This window comes from Ruditapes philippinarum, unplaced genomic scaffold (assembly GCF_026571515.1).
Source record: "Ruditapes philippinarum isolate M1 unplaced genomic scaffold, ASM2657151v2 ctg2455_1_1_1_1, whole genome shotgun sequence".
NCBI classification, from domain to species: domain Eukaryota; kingdom Metazoa; phylum Mollusca; class Bivalvia; order Venerida; family Veneridae; genus Ruditapes; species Ruditapes philippinarum.
The window spans coordinates 54,221-81,772 of NW_026852396.1; the positions used below are offsets into that span (position 1 = coordinate 54,221).

At 34.3% G+C, this 27,552-nt stretch overlaps 2 protein-coding genes across 3 annotated transcripts in view; both read right to left on the reverse strand.

The window, feature by feature from the left end:
* Window positions 1-26,301, reverse strand: part of LOC132759080 (heavy metal-binding protein HIP-like) — a 46,937-nt gene extending 20,636 nt beyond the window's left edge. For both annotated transcript variants that reach the window (XM_060750814.1, XM_060750808.1), the window contains exons 1-2: window positions 25,917-26,301; window positions 1,858-2,139 (exon numbers count right to left, since the gene is read on the reverse strand). In XM_060750814.1, coding sequence (XP_060606797.1) covers window positions 1,858-2,139; window positions 25,917-26,244 — 610 coding nt within the window. In that variant the 5' untranslated portion in view covers window positions 26,245-26,301. The remainder of the gene's footprint in view (window positions 1-1,857; window positions 2,140-25,916) is intronic.
* On the reverse strand, window positions 7,893-8,964 carry LOC132759071 (uncharacterized). The gene is made up of 2 exons (XM_060750799.1): window positions 8,337-8,964; window positions 7,893-8,190 (listed from the first exon to the last, which is right to left on the reverse strand). The coding sequence occupies exons 1-2, from the start codon at window positions 8,544-8,546 to the stop codon at window positions 7,990-7,992; spliced, it is 411 nt and encodes a 136-aa protein (XP_060606782.1). The 5' UTR covers window positions 8,547-8,964; the 3' UTR covers window positions 7,893-7,989.
* Window positions 26,302-27,552: the final 1,251 nt, after the last annotated feature.

Genomic DNA, 27,552 nt, shown 5'->3' on the forward strand with positions numbered 1-27,552 from the left:
GTCACTTGCTGCTATTATAAAAATACAACTTAAGGTCTTATCATTTTAACTCACTATGTCCTCCAAGATCTTAACCATCTGCACTAACCGTCACCGTTTCAGTCAGTTTATCAATTTTCTAAAGAACATATCAGAGTTTGCAATAGAGATATTTTATTATAGACCCTGTGACATTTATGAACCTTTCCAGACTGACTATTTTAAGTTTTTGAAAAAGAAAAAGGCATGTGGGGTCAGGGGATGTGATTAATGAAATGAAACTTAAGTTATGTTCAGAAAACTGTTTTCCGTTTTAAGTTAATAGTGACCTTGACCTTTGACCTTGTGACCCCAAAATCAATAGTTTTTTTACCCAATATGGACAATCATCCTATGAAGTTTGAATATTGTAGGCCAAATAGAACTTAAGTTATGCTCAAGAAACTGTTTTCAATTTCAAAGTAATAGTGACCTTGACCTTTGACCTTGTAAAATCAATAGGGGTCTTCTACCCAATATAGACAATTATCCTATAAAGTTTGAACACTGTAGGCCAAATGGAACTTAAGTTATGCTCCGGAAACTGTTTTCAGTTTTATGGTCATATTAACCTTGACCTTTGACCTTGTGACCCAAAAATCAATAGGGGTCTTATACCCAATATGGACAATAAACCTATGAAGTTTGAACACTGTGGGCCAAATGGGACTTAAGTTATGCTCCGGAAACTGTTTTCAGTTTTAAGGTCATAGTGACCTTGACCTTTGACCTTGTGACCCAAAAATCAATAGGGTCTTTTACCTAATATGGACAATCATCATATGAAGTTTGAACACTGTAGGCCAAATGGGACTTAAGTTATACTCCGGAAACTGTTTTCAGTTTTAAGATCATAGTGACCTTGATCTTTGACCTCGTGACCCCAAAATCAATAGAGGTCTTTTACCTAATATGGACAATCATCCTATGCAGTTTGAATATTGTTGGCCATATGGAACTTAAGTTATGCTCCGGAAACCAAATTGCTAACGGACGGACGGACCGACGGAAGGACGGACAGACGGACGGACGGACGCCAGGGGGTATAACATTATATGCCCGAAATTCTTTCGGGCATATAAAAAGCGAAACCCAAGGTGCACAACTGCAACATTCCTGTACAGTTGCATGACTCTAGGTAAAATACTTTTGAGCTAATGCGACACAAAATGAGAACGGACGGATGGACGGATGAACGTACGGACAAGGGTAAATCTAAATGCCCCCGTTTTATTGATGGCACAAAATGATATGTTGTAAACCTAACTTTGGTATATCGATTAAACGTGCGGACTACTTGAAATGTCGTTGGTTTGGCATGACATTTAGTGCTCACAATGATTTTGCAGCTATTTCTCTTCAACCTGAATAATACATGATTTTCAAACAACACTATATTTAATTTCAAGTATGATTTTTTTATTATTAATTTTTTATGCACTGAACATTTTAAAGTAGCTCCTTTGAGGTCCAAAACCCTTAAAAGATAAAATGTAAATTTTTTTACATAACTCAACTGGGACACTTAAAATGGAAAAATATGTAGAAATATACTAAGTCTAATACAGAAAATTGATTTTAGAGCAATTTTTAGACCGATTTGAGTTTTCTTTTTTGTTATTAAATAAATTTTGCGCAATAAAAGTGATAACAATTGCAAAAAGTAGTGAGTATCTTTCTTTAATGTTCTGAAATTTTGTACATAGTATTGGTAAAGACCTTAATCAAATGGAATGAATATCTTGAAAATAAGTTCTGACCAAGTCATGTCAAAGACTACCTCAATTAATTCATCTTAATAAGCAATGTCATCTTAGAATAAATATTTTAATACAATACCTTTAATTGCCGCTATTTCTTGTCTAAGTTTGTTACGGTCTGTATCTTGTTTTCTGTTTACTGTGTTGATTTCTGAAGATGTAGTGCTGATTTTTTGTTTAAGTCCTATAATATCTATTTCTTGTTTTCTGTTTTTTATGTTGATAAGTTTTATTTCTGAAGATTCACCGTTGATTTCTTGTCTAAGCTTTTTAAGTTCTGTTTCTTGGTTAGCATTCGCTTCCTTGAGAACTGCGATACTCTTTATCTGTTCATCGTGCTGGATTTTCAAGTCGGCAAAATCTGTTCGAAGTACACGCAGACGTACCATTAAAGCATTCAGATCGTTTTCTCTACAATTATCATTGTTATCATTGCAAGCAACACATTCAAGTTATTAACGAGTATAGAAAGTAGAAATTTCATTTTTTCAATAAAATTTGATATTAAAATGTCCGCATATAATCTACAACAACAACAATGCCCGGTTATAAACTATTATTACGTTGGAGTTTAAATTTGTCACTGTTTACAAGTCTGAAACGTTTTAACTAAATGAAGATATATTTTTTGCTAGTATCTCTACACTATAATTACCATACACCTTCTAAAGAGAGCCCACATCATATTCTATTAAGTTTTATCAGAAGATATATTACTTCTCTGTATACAACCACCTCGTATGAGATAGAGAGTTTAAATGTAAAAAAGCTTTACTGCTAGCTTCAGGGAAATTTGGCGGTAAAGTTAAAGTGCCTGCCCGTGACTGAAATTATGTTCGGGTGAGGGGGTAAAGATAAAGTTCTTGAATTAATGGGGTAAAGGTATAATTCTTGAATTGAAGTAGTTACAGAGGAATTTATGGCTCTTTAAATAAAATGAGGTGAAGACATGGTTCTTGAGTTTAAATGTGGTGAAGGTATGCTTTTTGAATTATTAATAAAGTAGTACAGTACGATGGTGAAACACGATAGTTTATCGCGTTTTCATCATCGTAGTATCGTACTGTCGCGTTTTCATCATCGTACTATCGCGTTTTCATCATCGTACTTTCGCGTTTTCACCATCGTAGTTTCGTGATTTCGCGTTTTCACCATCGTACTATCGACTATCGCGTTTCAGATCAACACATTCATAGGCAATGGCCCTAACGGCATTCCGTAACTCCCAAACATCAAGTAAACATACACACAGTAACAATAATGATATTTTATATTAAAGGCGTGGCTTATTATATCTTGTAGACTTGCTTACTACATATACAGTCCTACGCATTAACCCAAGATTTCCAGTTTTCCCCCAAAATTTCACATCTCTGGCCAGTGATGAGCATTTAATTATAATTACATGGCTTGTCACAGTATCACTGATAGCAGCACCCTAAGAATGTTTTATGATCCTATCATGTTTCAAGAATGTATAGTTTTAGCTGGAGGATATAGAGAACATTTTAGATATAAGGGAAACTAAGATTTTCATAGATACATTCAATTTGAAATAAGTTAGAGACTAAAAAGACTGGATTACATTAAAAAGAATTTTAATCACTTACAACTCACAATCACAGGGACTCGGTACAGTGTTGGGATAGTGTAAAAATTAATTTTAGAAACAAAAATATTGAATAGGTTTTTTATTTCTAAAATTTCTTTTTACACTATCCCAACACTGTGCCGAGTTCCTGTGCTCACAATAAAAATACTAATGTATAATTACTTTCATGGTAAATGCATATCATGCCTCAGACATTTATATTATTTTTATTTTTTTCTTAAGGAGCAAAATAATGTTTAGTAATAATAATAAAAATAATGGGTTTAAAGCATTATTGATGCTTATCATTCAATTTGGTTGAAAAGGAGCTCTGAAGTGAAAAAAAAATGTAAAAAAGGTAGCAAAATGTAACCAAAGTAGTATTTTGACTTCCATACAAAATACTAAATCACTTTAACTTTACCAATTGCAAAAGAGCAGATAATAGTAAACAATTGATGACCTTTAAGTTATTGTTAGGAAACCATAACTGGACACCAAAAGTCACAATAGCTGCCAGAGGAGCCAGGACTCAGGACAAAGATAATACTCAGAAATATATGAATTTTCCCTCAATCCCATGTTCAAAATTTAATGGAGATAATTCTAAAAATACAGGAGTTATAAATCTATTCGCACCTGATATAAGTGTTCAGAAACATATTTTTAAGTCCAAATTTAATGCGGAAAATTCTGAGTATAAAAGGATGATGATTCTGAAAATATTGACGCTAGAGTAATGTAGCTTGTCATGTTATTGTTTAAAGTTAGAAGTAAATTCTTTCATAAATAAAGAAGTAAGAGCAAAAATATAAATATATAAAGATATATAAAGAAGAGCTGTCACAGAACGTGTCAAATGCCCCTAAAGGATTCTAGTTATGAACCACCTATAACATGTTAAGTGTGGTGGTAAAAATTGACAAAGTTCGAACCCCAGCTGAGTGACCTTTAAGTTAGACAAAGAAACCTGGGTCTTGTTCACAACACATTGTCCATCTATGGTGACTTTATATTTAAAACAAGAACTGTCCGAGGACAGTAACGCTCGACTATTCGAAAATTTGTCACAAGGGTGTTTCATTGAGTATAATAATGCTTACCTATATGAATACATAAAATTGTCTGAAAAGGTACAAACCCTTCAAGTTTCAATAATTCCCTTCAGTAGTTATGGAGATACAAGCTTACACACAAAAACTTAACCAAGAATTTATGAATGGAAAAGGGGGCATAATTATGCCAAAAAGTAAATCAGAGTTATGGGACTTGTGCCAATCATCTTAGATAATCACAGACAACAAGAGTGTGAAGTTTCAATCCATTCCCTTCAGTAGTTATGGAGATACCAGCTTACACCAAGAATTTCTAAGTCAAAAAAGAGGCATAATTATGCAAAAAAGCAAATCAGAGTTATGGGACTTGTGCCAATCATCTTAGATAATCACAGAGAACAAGTGTTTGAAGTTTCAATCCATTCCCTTCAGTAGTTATGGAGATACCAGCTTACACGCAAAAACTTAACTCGAAAAAGGGGCATAATTATGTAAAAAAAAATCAGAGTTATGGGACTTGTGCCAATCATCTTAGATAATCATAGAGAACAAGTGTCCATTCCCTTCAGTAGTTATGGAGATACCAGCTTACATACAAAAACTTAACCAAGAATTTCTAAGTCGAAAAAGGGGCATGATTATGTAAAAAAGCAAATCGGAGTTATGGGACTTCTGCCAATCATCTTAGATAATCACAGAGAACAAGTGTGTGAAGTTTCAATCCATTCCCTTCAGTAGTTCAATGGAGATACCAGCTTACATACAAAAACTTAACCAAGAATTTCTAAGTCGAAAAAGGGGCATAATTATGTAAAAAAGCAAATCAGAGTTATGGGACTTGTGCCAATCATCTTAGATAATCACAGAGAACAAGTGTGTGAAGTTTCAATCCATTCCCTTCAGTAGTTATGGAGATACCAGCTTACATACAAAAACTTAACCACAGGGACGCCGACGCCGACAAATGGGTGACTGCATTAGCTCGATTATTCTGCGAATAGTCGAGCTAAAAATGAAACTTTCATACATATGGAAGTTACAGAGCGGACACGACAACCACCATTTATATGTATTAAGGGAAACACATCATACATTTATGATAATTTCATATGTGAAATAAAACATATTATCCTTTCATGCATATTAGTTTCAGAGCATACACGACCATCTCTGCCTATATGTATATTAACATCAAAATTGAAAGTTTGAACCCCCACAGTGACCTTGACCTTAGTCGTAAGAAACCGAGCCTTGTTCGCGACACACCATACATCTATGGTTATTTCATATATGAAAGAAAAAATAAAATCCTTTCATGCATATAGAAGTTTCAGAGCGGACAGAACCACCACCTTTTATATTTATATAACATAAAAAATGACAAAGTTTGAACCCCAACAATGACCTTGACCTTAGTCGTAGGAACCCGAGTCTTGTTCGCGACACACCATACATCTTTGGTTATTTCATATATGAAAAAAAATCCTTTCATGCATACTGAAGTTTCAGAACGGACAAGACCACCACTGTCTATATGTATAAAGCCGGACAGACGGTTCGATTTTAATATGCCACCCTTCGGGGGCATGTTCAAAGGGGAAATAATTCTGGAAATATTTATGCTAGAGTTATGAATATTGTCACACATGTATAAGGAACATATATTTTAAGTTAGAAGTAGATACATTAAGAAATAAGGAAGTTAGTAAAAAGTAACATTTTTTGAGGGAAAAAATGAGTTCATGGGGAAATATTCTGGAAAAATATTGGTGCTTAACCCATTTGTGCCGGAATTTTATTTTTATATAAGAAATGTATAAAACATATAGTAACCATATAGTTATAACATATATCCGTTTATTTTTCAAATATAAGTACTGTATTTTTTATTTTAGTGTTTTAATATTTTGTCTACAAAAGTAGACAACAGGCGCAAATGGGTATATGTAAAACACATATAGAATATATGTCCAGATAACCTATTGTTGGTTTATTTGATAACTTTTATTTGAAAAATCCTTAAAGTTTTATACAGGCAAAGATTTCTATTACTTTTCCTACAAAAGTAGACATTAGGCACAGAAGTGTTCACTCTGAAATTCATTCTGATATGAATTATTATTGTTCATGTCCTTGGCTTTGATCGTATGAATACTTAAACACTGTGAAACATTTCAAAGCATTTCCTGTGCACTCCAACATTACATTTGGAACATTGTGTCCTGCATTTTTTTCCACACTATGAACAGCGCACTTCTTTTGCTGACTCTGCGTAATGATTTTACCATCAAGTCGGATATGGTCTGGAATTCTTCTTGACAATGGCCTCATCCTACCTCTTGGTCTGCCAGGGCTGACAGCAGGTGTACGCCCCTGAGCAAGCAGCACAGTAACCAGAGCTCGTCTGACACCTAACAGATCTAATGGTTGCCTCAATCCTGCATCAGTAGCACGGTAAATGTGCCAGGTTTGCTGCACCGCAAGGTCAATGCAATACATAAACACTGGCCACCACCACTTCTTGGATCTGATAGAGATACGATACTTTCTCAACATTTTGATCCATCCTGTCCACACTCCAATTGTCTGGTTGTAATGCTTTATAAGGTATGGCTGCGGAAGGCGCACCCTAGCCTTTGCCTGCTTTGACCACCGTGTTGCTTGTTGCAATGGTTCAACTCCATGGCAATTTGACACCACATTCACTATATTGTTGTCATTCCACCTCACCACTATCAGACCTTTGTGTGCGTCATACCTTTTATCATAGTTTCCTCGTTGCGTTTTTCCCATGTCTTTTACATTTTTGACAGGACAATCTTCTATTCGGTTGGCACGGATGGTTCCTGTGCAAGATATTCCCATATCTGTAAGCCGGTCCACGAGCTTCAGGGAAGTAAATAGATTATCAAAAGTCAGATGGTATGCATCATCTTTCTGCAGCTCTGAAAGCAGGTCCATAACTACTGCTCCGCCCATTCCAAGGAAGCCAGGATCATGGGTTTGGTGGCCTTTTGCCCTTGATAGGGCTCAAATTGTAAAACATATCCAAGTGCTGTCGTTAACGCCCACATCTTATAACCGAACCTAATTGGTTTCCCACGAATAAATTGTTTCGCTCCGTGTCGCCCATAGTACGGGATCATGCTTTCGTCGATTGAAAGGTTTTTCTCTTTCAAGAAGTATAACAAGAAGCGCTCATTCAGCAGACATAGCAGTGGTCTTACTTTGCTAAACTTGTCCTCTCTGTCAAGATTGTTGTTATCGCAAAGATGTACATATCGCACCAATATGTCGAATCTGTCTCGCGGCATTGTATGAGCTATTGCCTCATTCCTTACGTCATCATCCCGACTCCAGAACTGTCTCCGTCTTGGCACAGTGTTATAGTCTGATATAAGCAGAATTGCTAGGAAGATCCTAATTTCTTGAGGTGAAGTTGAAAACGAACGGTTGCCCTTTGAACCAGCATATCTTATACTCTGTTCAACAATCATGTTGATCACGTCATCATCAAAAAATAAGTTGAAGATGCCATCTGGTGTTTGCGGCCATCGACTTTTGTCTATATTTGAGCCATGCCAAGTGAATCTGTCTTTATCTTGCTCAGATAGGTCTTTATTTCCCACTTCCTCTTTACTGGTGCAGGTCGTTTGGGACGCGGAGCTGGATCCCGTAGTGCAATTCTTACTTGAGGTCTTTTTGCAATATTTGCAGGCACTTCGTATTCATCTGTATCAGAAGAATCTGAAGAATGGTCAGTTTCCTGAAAAATAAAATATGATAAATATAAAAAATCTTATTCTCAACTGGATTTACTGTACATTATTTACTTACTTGCTTCGTATTTATTTATTTATCTATTTATTATTTATTTATTTTATTTATTTATTTTATTTATTTATTACTAACTAGATCGGAGTCTGATGCTGAAGCAACAACATGACGTCCATCTAGGCGAATAACTGTCGCTGTTGCTTGTTGGTCTAACTGACGTCCACTGAGGTTGTTGTAACCTACTTCTTCATCTTCACTTGCACTATCTTCATCTGTCAGCTCATCTACAGGAGGTGGATGAACATGTATATCTGCCCTTTCAAAGTTACCTTCATCCTCAAGCATTGATATGATTTCATTTACTGTGTATCTTCTGTAAACAACAAAATATTTTCATAATGATAAAACGTACCCATTTGATCCTATTGTCTACTTTTGTAGACAAAATCTAAATTGACTGTCATAACACATTTTATACATATTTCTGAATTATAAAACAGGAATTGAGCAGAAATATAATTATACAATATAAAACAATCATACTTTATGATATAAAATAAAAACAATATAAAGTTTTACATACCTGTTTCTGCTAGCCATTTTCAATAATATTTTCAAGGCAATTTTTATCACATTCTTGTTGAAAACACATTGCAAATAACGTAGTGGTCTGCATTTTGTCTAGCAAAATAGTCCAATTAACGCTTATCATGACAACAAGTATAGAATAACAATGATAAACAAATGTGCGCTCATAATTAGGTCCTAGCGTACTGATAACTGCTAGTGTCTACAAAAGTAGACAACAGGCGCAAATGGGTTAAGTGAACAACATTGTCACATATGATGTAGTTGTTGGTAAGGTACACAAGTTTTAAGTCAATCCCTTATGATGAAATGAAGACGTAGAGTAAAAAATAACATTATTTTATGGAAAATTATATGTTCAAAGGGAAACTGTTCTGTAAATACTGTTTTTTGAGTTCAACACCTTATCACATGATGTGTATGATGATAAGGAATACATGTGTACATACAGATGTATAATGAAAATTAATGACCCTTGGGTGGGGTAAATTTTATCCCAGGGCTTTGATCTGAATAAACTTGATAGACACTCAGTATAAGATGTTTCATGCCAAATATCTAAGCTCTAGCTCTTTGGATTTTTTTTAAAGAAAGGTTTATATTTTTTTTTGGTTGCTTTGGCAATCAAAGTTCTGCATGGGGTTTTATTCTTTGAATACCTTTGGTAGAGCTTTATGCAAGGTACACTCCTGCAAAGTTTTAACAAATTTGGCTAAGTGGTTTAGGAGTAGAAGTTGTTTAAATAAATTTTTGACGCACAGACATTGTCCTCAGATGAGCTAATAAAAAAAGTTAGGGATAAAATATTTACTGCACATCTATAGGCATTAATTTAAAGTATGTACGCTGGCGCGAACTTAAAAACCGAGGTGAGTAGGATAGGTCTACATATACTTTATGTAGTCAAGCTAATAATAAAAATATCACTTACCTGGTCACTTAATTAGTTAAGAGTCTTGCACTTTGCAGTAAAAAATTACAATGTTTTTTTTTTGTTTTTGTTTTTTAGCGTTTTTTTTTTGGGGGGGGGGGATGAGTAACAGTGACACTTAACTATGAAAGTTTATTAATTAAGAAGATGAAGATCACTTATAAAGGTATATCCCAACATATAATTCATTTAGTAGCTAAAATTTATTAGTGATATAAAGTATATTTACAAATAATTCAATAATTGCTAAAAGTTACAATTCACTTTGGCCGCAGACCCAGAGAAAAAAACATCGATAAAAAGTGAGTGTATCTTCAGAAATTTGATCCTTCAACGTTAGGGCCCTTAGATAAGAACACAGAGGACCAATAAATAATGACAAAACTCTCAACTCAGTGGACATGTTAATGGGAGATATACAGTTAATAGTGATTTACTAGCTGATAAGCCCTTACTGAGATTCAGCAGGCTGGAAGGGTTTATGCGTAGGACTGTATATGGATCTTTTATTATTAGGGTACAGGTAGGGTTCTTGAATAAAAGGGGTTACAGTACAAATGTTGTTGCGATCAGGAAGTTTTTAAATGTTATATAATATGAAACTGCTATTCATTTCTACAATGAATGATAAACAAGAGCGATCAGTAAACACATGTGTCGCCTCATGATGGCCAATTTCATGTTGGGACAAAGTTTGTGACAGACGGACAGACAGACGGACAGTGCACAACTAGACTCGGTACTGATCATTCCTGTAAAGTTTGGATGAAATTACACCAGCAGTTTATGAGGAGTAGACCGGACAAGCTTTTGTGTATCTGGCAACACACAGAAAAAAACACCATCAAAGGGCCATAACTCGGCCAAAAATCATTGAAAAAATCATCATCAACTGGAAAACCCTTGCAATATGCGCAAGGACTTGAGCTACAGATCAATCCTGTAACGTTTCATTGAAATTGCATTGGTGGTATAAGAGAAGTAGTCCGGACAAACTTTAAAATTAAAAATTATTAAAGGGCCATAACTCTGCCAAAAATCATTGAACCGGAAAATGCTGACAATATGCACAACTACACTTGGTACTGATCATTCCTGTAAAGTTTGGATGAAATTGCACCAGTAGTTAATGAGGAGTAGTCCGGACAAGTTTTGTGACGGACAGACGGACAGACGGACAGACAGACGACGGAGAAGTGATCCCTATATGTCGCCACTACTCCGTAGAGGCGACACAAAAATGAGGAAAATTTGAAATAGAATTTTAAGAAAACATAATTAGTATCTGTCACAGTGATATTAAGTTCCTGCTTTCAAATCCTGTATTCATATTTTTTAATAATGATACTTGATATTGAAATTTTGCATTGCAGAAATGCATGATTTATCCTCGGGCGGCCATGATTCGTCACCCTAGGTATCTAACAGTGCTATTTTTCTGTTAATGATCCAGGCGTTCTATGTTGAAGAAATTTGGAAGATACATTAAAAATTACTATGGTGTTAAAAATATCCAACTGTCTTTTCTCTTAACAACAATTTGTTGAGACTTTCTGACATACACAGGAGCAATGTTGTCATTAAGACAGGAACGAACTTAGGGAACCCGACGATACAGTTAAAAAAAATAAAAAAAGATGAAAGAAAGAAAATCTATTTTATCTTACACGGCTAGTACTTGGGTTTTTATTGTGATTTCGAAATATACGAAAAGTAAAAAATTAAGTTCAGTATTTGAAAACACCAGGAATCATTGAAGTCTTTTAAAAGCAATCGAGCTGAGATAAATATGTTTAAACCAAAGCTTATTTTTGTGTGTTTTGACATGCACTGTATAATATTTTTTTGCAAAATATCCTTATGTTTAATGCCCAAACAATTTTAGAATTCTTTTAGTTCGTATACTCTGATTTTGTCCTGCCACTAGGAATAATTCATTATCATCTCTATAAGCAAGTGTTGCAGGAGCAACTCCAATATCTGCCTTCGATATTATGGAGGCTATACAATGCCAAAAATCCAGCCTTTGAAACTTTGCAATGCAGCACCTACTTCGGTTCTACTAAACATATTAGTAAAAATGTAATTGTCGATCCGAGAGTTACATACTGCACTGGTATTAAGCATTTTGATTATCTCGATTTGATAAAATTGAAGCAGTAAACATGCAACTTAGATAAATTGCAAACTGTATTTATAAATGTATAACTTCAATTTTGCGACATATAGAAATGTAAATGATAGAACGTACACAATACGTTTAATGCTGTACATAATGACGTTTAGAATGTAACTGCATCAATTTGACACACTCAGGTTTACAACACCACACTTTCCTTTTACATTCTAATGCGATTAACATCTGTAAACGCTTTTGTAACTTCCATATATGGAATTTAAACGAAAATAGACGAAAATTAATAGGCGGAGCCAATTTTTACGAAAGCAGAATATAAAGAGAGGTAACTCTTGTTGATACATAAGTGTTCTAAATTATATAGAAACTGTTGTAAATTTCACATACATCAACTGCATTACAGTTGACTTTGAACATCTTCTGATTTTGTTAAAACGTATTTTAGTACAGGATATTCAAGTAATGCAAAATTGGTTAAGATATAATGTAACAACGTAACATACTGATAATGAGCATAATAATATGCAAAAACTAAAGTTGGTGAATTAACATAAACGAATGTTTCCCATATATACAACACCACTATTTACTGACATGGGCGATAGGGTTTGTGTGCCTTCAAACGTTACACGGTAATTCTCGTATCTTTAACATTCAGCAAATAGTACTAGAAAGTGATACATGGAAGTCACTTTTGGCAACACAAGCCTGTGCCTTCTTTCTTTAAAGGACTATATTGGGTTGTAGAAAAACGCATGTTTTTGACCAAGTGTATAACCACGGAACAATTCAGCATTAACTATCGATAATTCCGTTGTATAACCAAAAACTTGTGAATTTATCCCATTTTAATGTTGAAATAAATATTCAGTGTATCCTAGCATCTCTGTTTACATCCATTGGGAGGTATTTTGAGTCATAGGATGTGATTTAGCCTTTTATTATTAAATATATATAAGCTGACGTAGGTTAAGGTCTTTTTATGCATTGTACTGAATCAATAACAACTCTTTAAATCTGTGCAATAGCTGTTACATAGACTTGCTGTCTATCTGAGCAAACGCAGAGAACTATTTTTATGTACATGAAATACTAAACAGAATATTTATTAAGTTTTGTAAGTGATGGCTATTTAAGAGATAAAATAAACAAGGTATACATAAATTGATAATCGACATACATACCTTTGGACTCATTTGAATATTATTATTGAAAAACAAACTGGTAAAAATTGTAAAATATATCTACACAGTATGGTAAATCAACTTTGGTTATAATATTACTATTGTTAAAATTTTGTTTTTGTCCAGTCATACGCTGGAATTAAGGTTACTAATGTAATAGTAAATGCTACTAAGCCAGAATTTGGTCTGTATTAGTATTTAGTCGGTAACAAAATATCTATCAGATGTTGACTTGACAATTTGAAAGTGGTAAGGTAGCAGCTTAACTGTAAATGTTACTTATTCCTATGCAAATTGAGATACCCTCAGTAAAATTAATTTGTCGTTGAATATAGTCTTATCAATAGTTTTTACTTCCTTGAAAAATATTTAACCTCAGACATTAAGTAACCTAGTGAGTTTTTTATTATTATTTTTAGTTTCTTTTTCTAGAAAATGTGGTATCTACACCGTCTTAAAACTTATAATCCTTTAAAGTCCGCTGTTGTTGATTGTATAAAGGCATAGAATGGCAATCATGCAAGTGAATTATATTTGGTGAATATCTAGACACCTAAAAGGTGTGGTAAACGGAAACTACGCTGCTTCTTGTCGCCGACGGTAAATACCGAAAATGAGCGGATAAATACGTTTATTTACGATGATGTAGTGGGCGAGAAATTGGCGGAGCTTATTTTATCTCCTATTGAAAATCGTGTTAAGCTGTATTATGCTGATCTGTATCATGATTGTTCGACAATGTAAAGCTAAGAAAGTAACTTCTGTTTTGTCGGCGTATACACGAACAATGAGTATTCGAACACTAGGTATTGCTACTTATTCAGCAAAACAGTTAATGTTTTGTCGTTTAACAAAATGTATTTTGTTGCAATGCATGTTTACAATGTTAAATCGGCAAACTCAATCCAAGAATGCAACACTGGAGTTTACATACAAAGAAATACAATTGCATTTTGTCCATTAACAGATTGTTCAATTCAGATCAACAAGACTGGATTTTTGGCAACGAATAGCCTCCATACGATATAACGCACTGGAATTTCTCGCGTCGCTTATTCAGTTGATGTATCCTGTATATATCACCTGTAATTGCAATGTGATCTGCATCAATTTATATAGTGTTTGTAATAGATTTATTGAAATTTCAAAATAACAACGGTTATTTCTATATGTTTGTTGGCAGCCTAGCAGCCTAGCAGCCTGGTAGCCTAGCAGCCTAACACTCTGGCAGCCTAACAGCCTAAAGAAAACTAAGAATAGTACAAACATGAAATCGTTGGAAATACATTAGGATCATTCCACGCCCTTTTCAATATCGTGATCTTTATTTTTTTTAAGATGATGAACTTTATCTTAACATAGTTTTTTTATTCTGACGCTTCGAAATTTGTGAATTTAGCAGCCTAGCAGGATAGTACAAACATGAAAACCGTCGGAAATGAATCGGTAACAAATACTTAGACCATTCCACGTCTTATTTCAGTATCGCGTACTTTAATTTTTTAAAATAATTAACTTGTTTGTTTTTATTTTGACACTTCGAAATTGTGAAGTTAGCAGCCTAACAGCCTAGCAGCCTAAAGAAAACTAAAGATAATACAAACATGAAATCCGTCGGATTTGAATTGGAAGCACATACTTAGACCATTCAACGTCTTATTTCAGTATTGTAATCTTTATTTTTTTAAATATTGAACTTTGTTTTTTGTTGTTTTTTTTGACACTTCGAAATTTTTGAAGTTAGCAGCCTAGCAGCCTAGAAGCCTAGTAGCCTGGCAGCCTAGCAGCCTTACAGCCTAAAGAAACCTAAGGATAATACAAACATGAAAACCGTCGGATATGAATCGGAAGCACATACTTAGACCATTCTACGTCTTATTTTAGTATCGCGATTTTTATTTTCTTAAATATTGAACTTTGTTTTTTTTTTCTTGTTTTTTGTTTTGACACGTCGAAATTTGTGAAGTAAGCAGCCTAGCAGCCTAACAGCCTAAAGAAAGTTAAGGATAATACAAACATGAAAACCATCGGATATGAATCGGAAGCACATACTTAGACCATTCCACGTCTTATTTTAGCATCGCGATCTTTATTTCTTTAAATATTGAACTTTTGTTTTTTTGTTTTTTTTTTTGACACGTCGAAATTTGTGAAGTTAGCAACCTAACAGCCTAGCAGCCTAACAGCCTAGCAGGCTGGCAGTCCAACAGCCTAGCAGCCTGGCAGCCTAAAGAAAACTAAGGATAATACAAACTTTAAACCGTCGGATATGAATTGGAAGCACATACTGAGACCATTCCACGACTTATTTTAGTATCGCAATATTTATTTTTTTAAATATTGAACTTTGTTTTTTTTTCTTTTTGGCATTTCGAAATTTGTGAAGTTAGCAGCCTAGCAGCCAGGCAGCCTAACAGCCTAGCAGACTTAAGAAAACTAAGAATAGAACAAACATGAAATCGTCGGAAATACATTAGGATTATTCCATGTGTAGCGCCGATATATGTCCAAACGTCGAAAAATGTCAAAACGACGATAAATGTCCAAAAATTGACGATAAATGTCTCAATCGCCGATAAATGTCCAAAACTCCTTTAACGATAAATGTCCAAAAATTAACGAAAAATGTCGCAACAAATTAGGTGCTCATAAATGTCCAAATTGGTTAACGATAAATGTCTCAACTTTTCATATGTTAATTGCACTTATTTATATGATCAACAGTAATACATCGGCCAGTTATAAAGGTTTCCATAGGGATTAAAAGTACCGATTTAAGTAGCGTTCTCACCAGCATCCCGCAAAGCCCAGGACCACCCCAGACGATACGGGATGAAAATATTGTTGCAGTCTCAATAACCCCGGTAGCACTACGGCGAAACCCAATTTCCATACTTATAACAACCAGAATGAACTCCGGGCCATCCATGCAGAGTCCAGTTGAAACTACGGATAATGCAGATAGTAAGTGGACGACGGATGACCTAACACGATATTCAAACGTTGTTAAGTCTTCGATCAAAGAGATCATAAAAGCTGAGATCCATGCTAGCACAGTCCCGGATGATGTCGGCAGAGTCCCGGATGATCCCGGCAGAGTCCCGGTACGGTCAGATAGAGTGCCGACAATCACCGGGAGAGCCCCGGCAGAGCCCTTGATCATCCCGAACGTTGCCGACAGAGTTACGGACGTACCCCGGTCGTTCCTGGATCACCCGATCGACCACCGGGACTCTAGCGGGATGCTTGTGAGATTGTTAAAAATGTTTAAAAAATGTATTTAAAAATAAGTTGATTGTTGGATACAGTCTATCTCCCTTACAATTAAAAGGGGGAAAAATAAGTTAAACCGAGGTGCATTGTACTGGTGCTTTACATCGGGCACTTAAAAGAACCAGGGTCGCCTCTGGAACGGGGCGTCTTCTGTATCATGCACTATCCCCCGAAAAATAATATACTTACAATCTTCAGGGGACGTTGGTCATATGGGCAACCGGTACCAACGATAAAAAAGTCAAATAAAATAAATTATCATGCCCCCTTCGAAGAAGTGGGGGTTTATTGCTTTGCCCATGTCGGTCGGTCGGTCCGTAGACCATGCCATTTCCGCTCAATAACTAGACAATGTTTTGGCTGATGGTCCTCATATTTGGTGTGGATGTTGGTCATGACTAGTAGATGACCCCTACTGATTTTGGGGTCAGTAGGTCAAAGGTAAAGGTCACAGTGACCTCACCATGAAAAGCTTGTTTTTAGAAGCTATTTTGTGTGTAACATTGTCTCATTGACAACTACAGGGTTTACTCAATTCCTGGACCCATGGGTCATATTGGTTCTGGTCCATGGCAATGATACAATAATGATTCATCTATATTTAAATTATATTCTTGCTTCTATCATCAAATTGCTGAAGTATATCGACAGAATTAATTTATTCTACGTTTTTTTTGAAAATGTATTAATCAGGTTTTGAGTTATTTTCACGACTATAGCGCAGTTTGATTAATAATGAACACTAATATAACTTGAAAATGTGAAACATTTTGGACAGAAAAAGAGGTATGCTTATTTCTACAATCGGAATTTGGACTTGATATCGGTTATGATCCTCCGGGAAATGGCAATTGTCAGTTTTCGGCTATAGCATTTCAGTTAAACAATATTGGTGTTTTTAGATCTGAAGCAACATTGCGCAATGACGCAATTACAGAATCCCCTACAAATTATCTATTCCGTATGGGACAAAATGCGGAATATGGTGATCACATTACATTACAAGCAATTTCAGATATCTATAATGCACAGATTTTAGTTGTTTCAACTTTAAACAGCAGGACTACACTAATAAGTCCAAATGGTCTTCCCGACGGCGAGGTAAATGAAAATTTACCTATGATCGTTCTTGGTCTATCCCGAAGGTGAAGGGGAACATTATGTAGCCCTAAGCTATGACAAGGAAATAGTTCGAAATATAATTTACGATTCAGAGCAGATATATATTGTTGAAACTAATAGTGATCGTGATAGCAACAATGACACAGATGACTTACCAAGTGATATCGATACTGCCAATGATAATTTGGATAACAATGACACGGAGAACGTACCAAGTGATATCGGTACTGCAAATGGCAATTTGGATAACAATGACATGGAGAATTTAACAAGTGATATCGATACTGCAAATGACAATACTTATGATAACAATGACACGGAGAACTTACCAAGAGATATCGATACTGCAAATGGCAATTTGGATAACAATGACACGGAGAACTTACCAAGTGATATCGATACTGCAAATGACAAATGGATAACAATGACACGGAGAACGTATCAAGTGATATCGATACTGCAAATGACAATAATTTGGATAACAATGACACGGAGAACTTACCAAGTGATATCGATACTGCAAATGACAATAATTTGGATAACAATAACACGGAGAACTTACCAAGTGATATCGATACTGCCAATGATAGTGTTAGCGATACTGCCAATGACTTTAATAACGATGTTATTTCTCTGCGCTCACTTGTCGAAAATATGCGACGTCGACGAAGACCGATTGCACCGAGTTCGTTCATATTTATTAATCTACCACTACTTATACAAGTTAAGATAGTGCGATACTGTATAAACGAAAATCCGGCAATGAGATACGTCTTAAGCAGATGTCATCTTAGTAGTGTTGTGTAGTTATGTGACATTTACCTATCTAGAATTTACATTTCACCTGATATAATGCAGGATGTGCCAAATGTTGTAAGCGTGAGACGACTTTTGCTGAATTTTGGTCGGTTCAGTGGCCTAATATTAGAAATCCGCAATATTATAAGAGCATCTAGATGGGCCAATGCTTGGTTGCACCTTCGGTTATATACTGATGCCCTTTGTTGGTACGAGATTGCAGATACATGTATATGGTACAGAAGACCGTAAGAAATGGCATCAGTACATTACCGAAGTTGCAACCAAGACATAACAAAGTGTAAACCAGTTAATATATGTGTAAAAACAGTTTAAAGATGAAAATATTCATTGACAAATTGTGATAAATTCAAAATAACGTTTGTCGAATGGAGAAGAAATGTTAAAAGTTTTTGTCAACAGATTAAAATAAATATTACACAGTATTCGAATAGTAACATTATAATTGCTATATGATGGTGTCATTTAAATTTTAATATATTCTTATACCTCAATATATCCTTCAATGTAAAACTCCCATAGGCCTACAATGTGTTCTGATCGAATATCACCCTCCTAGAATATATTCCCTGGGGAATATTTCTTATATCACCCTGGGGCACATAACTCTTACACAACTCTGTATTCATAATAGTGATAATGCCTTTGTAACCAGTTAACATAATGCAAAAATATACATACTAATACAATTTAAATAGTTTATAAAAAATCTTTATTTAGCAAAGAATCCCACGTGGAAAGCGAAAAGTTCGTGCGAAACCGTTACAAGTTTGTACATGTTCACGTGTATAAAAATTACTATATATGAAAATTTTATAGACAGATGATTAAAAATAATTGTAATTTTGCATCCATTAATAATAATTATAATAATTTGATTTTGTTGTTGTTATTTATTTTCTAATGAAAAAATACCGATATGTCTGCCTGTCTGTTTGTCTTGTTTTTATCAATACATTTTTGTGTTTACAGATCAAAATCGCTGTAATTTTGAAGTGTTGATCTGTATTTTCTCTTATGAATGTTTTGGAAACTAAGGTTTTTTCGGTATAATAAAATAAATAACATATGGCTGTCGGGGTGATAGAGGATATTGCCAACCCTTGAACTGGCATATTACCCTCGGCTGCGCCTCGGGGTAATATACAACTTCTCGGGTTGACAATATCCTCTATCACCCCGACAGCAATATGTTATTTATATATTATTATACCTCAATATATCCTTCAATGTAAAACTCCCATAGGCCTACAATGTGTTCTGATCGAATATCACCCTCCTAGAATATATTTCCCGGGAAATATTTCTTATATCACCCTGGGGTTCATAACTCTTACATAACTCTGTATTGATAAAAACGATAATGCTTTAGTAACCAGTTAGCATAATGCAAAATGACAGCCATGTGTTAGTTAAGTTAATATTTGACATATAAGTAATTTTTAAATGTACATGTTTGTATCCAACCAGCACAGCAAGAAAACATACTAATACGTCCAGTGTCTATTAAGGTGGCACAGATGTGACACATGGGTGTCTTTATTTATCTTGTTCACACGAGATATTATCTTGTTCCCACAAGATATTATCTTGTTCCCACGAGATATTATCTTGTTCCCACGAAATAATTATCTTGTTCCCACGAGATAATATCTTGTTCCCACAAAATAATTATTTTGTTCCCGCGACATAATTATAGCCAATCAGAATCTGTAAAATGGTTATATAGCAGTTACTTCCCCTTATTTAGTTGAACATTTACTTGATTATATATACATTATATTCATGTATAACCATGTAGGTTGATCTTGAAAGTGCCACACTGTAGGGACATACAAAACCTTAACTACCAATTACTGGTGTTTAATAGCGCATACCCTCACCTGGTGACGCATTTGCGTGCAAACTGATCTGGGTCGACACTGGAGGGATACAGGTAAGTAGCCTTTCAAAACTGAAAAGTTGACACATGTATCGTTAACCGATTTGGACATTTATGAGCACCTAATTTGTTGCGACATTTTTCGTTATTTTTGGACATTTATCGTTATAGGAGTTTTGGACATTTATCGACGATTGAGATATTTATCGTCAATTTTTGGACATTTATCGTCGTTTGGACATTTTTCGACGTTTGGACATATATCGGCGCTACACCATGCCTTTTTCAATATCGTGATCTTTATTTTATTAAGATGTTGAACTTTATCATAACATTTTTGTTCTGACACTTCAAAATTTGTGAATTTAGCAGCCTAGCAGGATAGTACAAACATGAAAACCGTCAGAAATGAATCGGTAGCAAATACTTAGACCATTCCTCGTCTTATTTCAGTATCGCGTACTTTATTTTTTTTAATAATTAACTTTTTTTTTTTTTTATTTTGACACTTCGGAATTTGTGATTTTAGCAGTCTTGCAGCCTGACAGCCTGGCAGCCTAGCAGCCTAAAGAAAACTTAGGATAACACAAACATGAAAACCGTCGGATATGAATTGTAAGCACATACTTAGACCATTCCACGTCTTATCTTAGTATCGCGATCTTTATTTTTTTAAATAATGAACTTTGGGGTTTTTTTTCTTGTTTTTGTTTTTGGACACGTCGAAATTTGTGAAGTAAGCAGCCTAGCAATCTGGCAGCCTAGCAGCTTAGCAGCCTAAAGAAAACTAAGGATAATACAAACATGAAAATCGTCGGATATGAATTGGAAGCACATACTTAGACCATTCCACGTCTTATTTCAGTATCGCAATCTTTATTTCTTTAAAATATTGAACTCTTTTTATTTATTTATTTTTGACACTTCGAAATTTGTTAAGTTAGCAGCCTAGCAGCCGAAAGGCAACTAAGGATAATACAAACATGAAAACCGTCGGATATGAATTGGAAGCAAATACTTAGACCATTGCACGTCTTATTTCAGTATTGCGTTCTTTTTTTTTAAATAATGAACTTTGTTTTTTTTTATTTTGACACATCAACATTTGTGAAGTTAGCAACCTAGCAGCCTGGCAGCCAGGCAGCCTGGCAGTCTAGCAGCCTAAAGAAAACTAAGGATAATACAAACATGAAAAACGTCGGATATGAATCGGAAGCACATACTTAGACCATTCCACGTCTTATTTCAGTATCGAAAACTTTATTTTTTTTTATAATGAATATTGTTTTTTTTTTTGACACTTCGAAATTTGTGAAGTTAGCAGCTTAGCAGCCTAGCAGCGTGGCAGCCTGGCAATCTAACAGCCTAGCAGCCTAACAGCCTTAAGAAACTAAGTATAATAGAAACATGAAAACCGTCGGATATGAATCGGTAGCACATACTTAGACCATTCCTCGTCTTATTTTAGTATCGCAATCTTTCTTTTTTGAAATATTGAACTTTATTGTTTTTTTTTGTTTTTTTTATACACTTCGAAATTTGGGAACGTAGCAGCTTAGCAGCCTGGCAGCCTAACAGCCTAGCAGCCTGGCAGCCTAGCAGCCTGGCAGCCTAGCAGCCTAAAGAAAACTAAGGATAATACAAACATGAAAACCGTCGGATATGAATCGGAAGCACATACTTAGACCATTCCACGTCTTATTTTAGTATCACGATCTTATTTTTTAAATATTGAACTTTATTTTATTTTTCATTCTGACGCTTCGAAATTTGCGGGATTTAACATATTTTCGAATAACGTGGGAAGTAGTCTTAGTCTTACGACATTTTCTCGACTAATAATGTCGCTGTCTATGGACAATAAGTGACGTCATGTGAGTTATTTATGATATGCTATTTTGTATGTATATGTTTAGGCATCTTAATAAAATAAAGATCACGATATTGAAAAACGCGTGGAATGATCCTTATGTATTTCCCACGATTTCATGTTTGTACTATTCTTAGTTTTCTTTAGGCTGCTAGACTGCCAGGCTGCTAGGCTGTCAGGGTGCTAGGCTGTCAGGCTGCTAGGCTGCCAGGTTTTTAGGCTGCTAGGCTGCCAACTTCAGGCTGCTAGGCTGCCAACTTCACGAACATAATTTCTATCAGGTTAAATCATCTTATTTGTATCCATGAAAACTGTTTTACACATTGCTGCATCTGTCGCGAATGATCGCGATTATCTCCTTTTGTTATTATTTGAATAGGGATTAGGATTATAAATATATTGGATTTTCATTTCATAGTGGTAAATTGTTAAAGGATTTGTATTTATGATCAATGATGTATAACGTTTATAATTATCTAGAAACTGCTAGAAATGATTGATGTATTTGTTCTGTTGAATTCTATAGTAGTTTAGAATATACTAGTAATTTCATCTAGTATAATCTTTGATGGTATATATTGTAAGTATTTTGTCAATGTTGATTCAATCATTGATTCGTTCTAAAAGGTAAAAGTATTCTGAAAAGTATTATAAAAAAGTATTCTTAAAAGTGTGTTGAAAGTTGATTATTGTAAAGTGTAAAATTGTTAAAGGTAAAAGAGGATTAAAAATAAAAGTGAAACAAGACAAATGGATTGTTGTACTTATTAAAATGATTATAAAAGATAGTGTAAAAAAAGGATTATATTCCAGTGTGATGATTTTGAACCAGGATTTATAAAATACACAATTATTGCTCTCACACAACAGAAACTAAAGGATACCTATAAAAAATCATCACAGCATCCTCTAAATGAGCCAAAATATCTTTTTTTTAAGATTTCATATATGTTTAATTAACGTTTCTACAACATTTCAATGTTTGGCAGGCATGCCGCTTGGCCGCACCAGGCCGCAAAGCTCACGAAAAAAAATACAAAAGTTTTCTCAAAGGGATATTTTCTTTCAATATATCCTTCAAATAACAAAACTTGTCTTTAGAACTTCATTTAATGCCGTTTAGGCCGCCAATTTCACGCCGTTTGCCGCTGGGCCGCTATGCCACCAACTTCACACCGCTAGGTCGTCATCTTCACGCCGCCAGACCGCTGGACCGATAGGCCGCCAACTTCACACATACTCAGAGGACTTCAAACCCTTATTGTAATTCTAATTTTATTATTAATAATTGTAATAATGTTAAGAACTTTCGCTTGATGGTTACGTTGTTAACAATCATCTTTTTCATATGTTTATGGTTTCATTTTTAAATTATTGTCAGTTGTAAGACCTTATTCATGTATAATAATAGATAAATGTAACGCGAGGCAATTATTTGTCCGCATAAATACGATGATGATTTCAATATAAATTCTAATGTTATACGTTCTTTAAAATAGAACAAGCTAAGAGGCAAAAATATGTGCAATACTCAACAGTAAATCAAAAGGCTAGACATATCATCTCAGTGCGTGGATATTATGCTGGCATACAGTTGTTGAGATTAATTGTAACGAGATTATTCTCATTAACAAGGAAGAGAACTCTGTCATTGTGGTCCCGGTAAATCTTATCTTACAGTTTTTGTGTTATATAATAACCCATATCGCTTAACTTATTAAACATTACGTATTCCAACGCTCCGACGAAATGGTAGTAATGTAGTAATGTATGAACAACTTTTAATGTACACGGTGCATATCCATATCGGTACCCTCTTTGCGAAATCTGCTCAAACGGTACCCTCTTTGAACATGCATAGGTCATTCTCTGCTAAAAACAAACCTGCGGTGGATAACAATCCAGTAAAATTTCATTGTAATAAGGAAAGGAGGTATGACACGTAGAAAAGATGTATACCACGGAATACTATAGTGTTTTATTTATGTGCTGATTTGTCATGTGCCCGATTTTCATGTACTGCAACTTCACAATAAGCTACACAAAATCGACATAAAATCGACCCGGATAATAATAAGCTGTTTTCCGATCTCTTCAAACTATTTATTTCTTTGGATAAAATAATATCTGGTTCAGTAAATGAACCCATTTCATAAAGAAACTCAAAAAACCGTCTTCTAAATGATTCTTAAACACAAGATTCTGTGTGAGTCACGTGACTCACGTCTACATTCAAGGATTTATAAAGAAAACACTGTAAGTCTACTTCCTTAAATATATACATGCATATACTGTGATGAGCCGTTTCTGGACGAAACTTGTTTGTCCTAGTTTTGCTAATATATACAATTTATACATGTAGTTTTTTGTTTAAGAGAGACCTAGAAAATGCATTCCATCTGTTACCATCAGTATAAAACACTGAGGTGGATGTGCATTTTACCAACACTCTGCTTTGTTTACCATGGCGATAGTGCTCACTGAACACTGTTAAAATCTCGCTGCGTCCTGCTTGTTAACATTCTACTTTCTTGATATGTTGCGTAATAAAAAGCCTTATTTCCCTGGTTACAAACATGGGCTGAGAAGAAATAAAGTCCAGTGTGCGGTGCAGTGAATATCTCGTTAGAACTGTCGTAATCTTCATGACGGTATATAGACGGGCGGTGAATCCAATAATTGGTAAAAGGGACTTTTCTCGTAGAAACAAAATAAAAAATGTCAATACCGTTCGTAAGTTATTTGTTTGTAGCAAAATGACTTTTGTATGAAATTACATCACCATATACTTCGACGATATATATAACGATTTAAGAAATAAACCTATCAAATAAAACGTTTGATATACATGTACCAAATACGGAAATAAATATAAGCTCTTGTCAAACTAACAGCACTATTCAAAAAGAAAAAAAAATGCAATATTTCTTTTTGTGATTGCTACAAATAAAAGAAATTTATAATACATACAAAATAGTATAATTATTTTACATATATGTACATGTATCTTATATACTTTAAGATCACGCGAATATTTGCGGATGTTTCTAAATTCAGAATTGTACTATTTCATATTGGATGCATTCTGTCTAAACCGATGCTAGGTGTGTGTTTTAAGTTTTTGAGTGCCATCCATGATCAGGATGAATTGGACCGATCCTACAACAATGTAAATTTTGTCGTTCTGACATTCATTAGGGATTTTCGCTATTAGATTTCTATCAGGTTATCAAAATTTCAAGAAAATTTAAAATACAAATAAATGTATTATAACAATTGAAGCTAAATTGTTATCATTACGTACATTGAGATTGGAATACGTTTTTTATGATTTGATATTTACGAGGGATGTTCCAAAACAATGTCATTTGCTGTATATTTAAAAGAAAACAACACGTTCTGTCCTTTAAAATATTTACCATCAGCCCCACTTCATCTTTTCAGTCAGTCAATTAATTTTTAAAGTACATACCATAGTGTGCAATTATAGAGAAACTTTATTGTAGGCCCAATGAGATTTTTTGAATGGTAATATTTAAATTTTGGAAAGACGAAAACGTCATATGTGGTCGGGTATGTATTAAAGTCTCGGGAAAAAGAAATTATCCGACATTATTTCAATCACATATTAAATTTGTTGCCAATCCATTTTTGTAGAGTGTTCTGACTATATTTTAAACAATGTGGATTGTACGGAAGTCAGAAATATTGTTATTGATATATATTTACAGTTTTATGTTTCATTGTTTATTCTATTGACTAGAGGTAGACCTTTGTACAATTGCAACAAATTTTAATGAAATAAAGTACAAATAATTATATCATCTTTCAATGCTCTAAATAATTGATCATTCTTTGGCAAGGTATCAATAAAAGAAACGGATTGCATAAACAATTTAAAATCCGTACCTGCTAAATCTGACAGCTTGCTCTGGCTAAAGTTATCAGCAAACTCGACCATTTTGCGGTTGATTCCACGTTGGTACTGAATTGCGTCATTTTCTATATTTCCAACTCTTTGGGACAAATTGGTCGCGACGGACATATAATCCTTTTCTTTATCTTTAACTTCCTCTATTATTTTTTCCATTTTCATTTCCATTCTTATCATTTTTTCCAAAAGTTTTTCTTCATAGTCAAATTTTGAACATATCGGTTCATCGATTTGTCTTCTTTCATGGGGATGTCCAGAAGTTACCGAAATTATACACACAACAATTAGAATTGGTGTTAACATATTTAAGTCTTTATGTTATTAAACTTGACTGAAAAGACGCTCGTCCCGCAAATGAGAAGCAAAGGTAACAGCTCTACTAATATTTCTCAGAGTTAAGGTAGCTCATCATGGTTGGTGTAAACGCAATCCTTTTCCAGAAAATCAAAAACGAGGTTTGCAAGCTAACACAAAATTTTATCGAACAATTTAAAATGCATCATTTTCAACTTTGACTTTGGTTCTTATGACGGTAGTTTTATGGAAATAAAAAAGGAATTTGTTATAGTCAATGTCGCACTTAAGAAAGAAATCTGATCCATTTCAAGGTGATAGTACATAGTGTTAACCATGAATATGTAAGGCAAAGTTTGAAGCCATTAAGGCGTTGTAAAGGTTTGATATTTATTTTGTTTTACCTGGTATTATGATCTATTAACAAAAAAAAAACAAAAAAAAAAAAAAAAAAAAAAAAAAAAAAAACAATTGGAAAAAATAACCATTTGTCTTATCTTCAAATACAATTACATCTAGAAATGTTAAAGCCGGGCGTGATTTAGTTTCCAGGAAAGTCTGTTGATTGTGAGTTCAAAAATTGACCATTAGATCCCAGAATTATTTTTAAATTATCTAATCATGTCAAGATTTATGGAACATTAGAAATGAGTATCCGATTATCATTTTGATTGTATGATACATAGAGAATATTGAATGCCTGTTAATTTAAATCTTGATATAAAGAACATGTAAAATAATATTGTTTCATTTATTATTTAATTTGAATTTGCACTGATATAAGACTGCCGTTATGACGTTTTTAAAATAACAATGGTTTACAATCAAAAAGAGTCATTTTTTTCACTATATTAGGCCATAGTGTAATGCTAATATTAGCGCTTGCACGCTAAATATATATATGTGTATTTGACGCAAATGAGTGACGTAAAAAGTATTTTTACTGTTACTCTAGAATTATATCGTTTTAAATAAATTGCTTTATCATATACCCGTGTCGATTTTGCGACTCCGTAAAAATGATATTGCACGGTCGTGCATATATTATGACATGATGTCATTTGCGTTATACAAACATAGCGTTAAGACGCGCAAAATGTTAACGTTACACTATAGACGCGTCAATAAAATATGACTCTTTTGCACTTTGAACATTTGAACACTCTTTATTTTGGGTATGATAGATACATTTTTGTTTGTGTGTACATTACAGTAACTTAATTTATTGAAATCGTTGAACAAAATACATTTATGTAATATTTTGCTCGCCAGAGGCTCTCACGATATAATTTCATAATATAATTTCATTCCATAAAT

What these genes read in the sequence shown, in the direction of transcription:
- LOC132759071 (XM_060750799.1), bottom strand. Translation starts at nt 8,546, where the DNA reads ATGCTTGAGGATGAAGGTAACTTTGAAAGGGCAGATATACATGTTCAT. An exon ending in CAGCATCAGACTCCGATCTA is followed by an intron (nt 8,191 to 8,336) that starts GTTAGTAATAAA and finishes TTTATTTTTCAG; the next exon opens with GAAACTGACCATTCTTCAGA.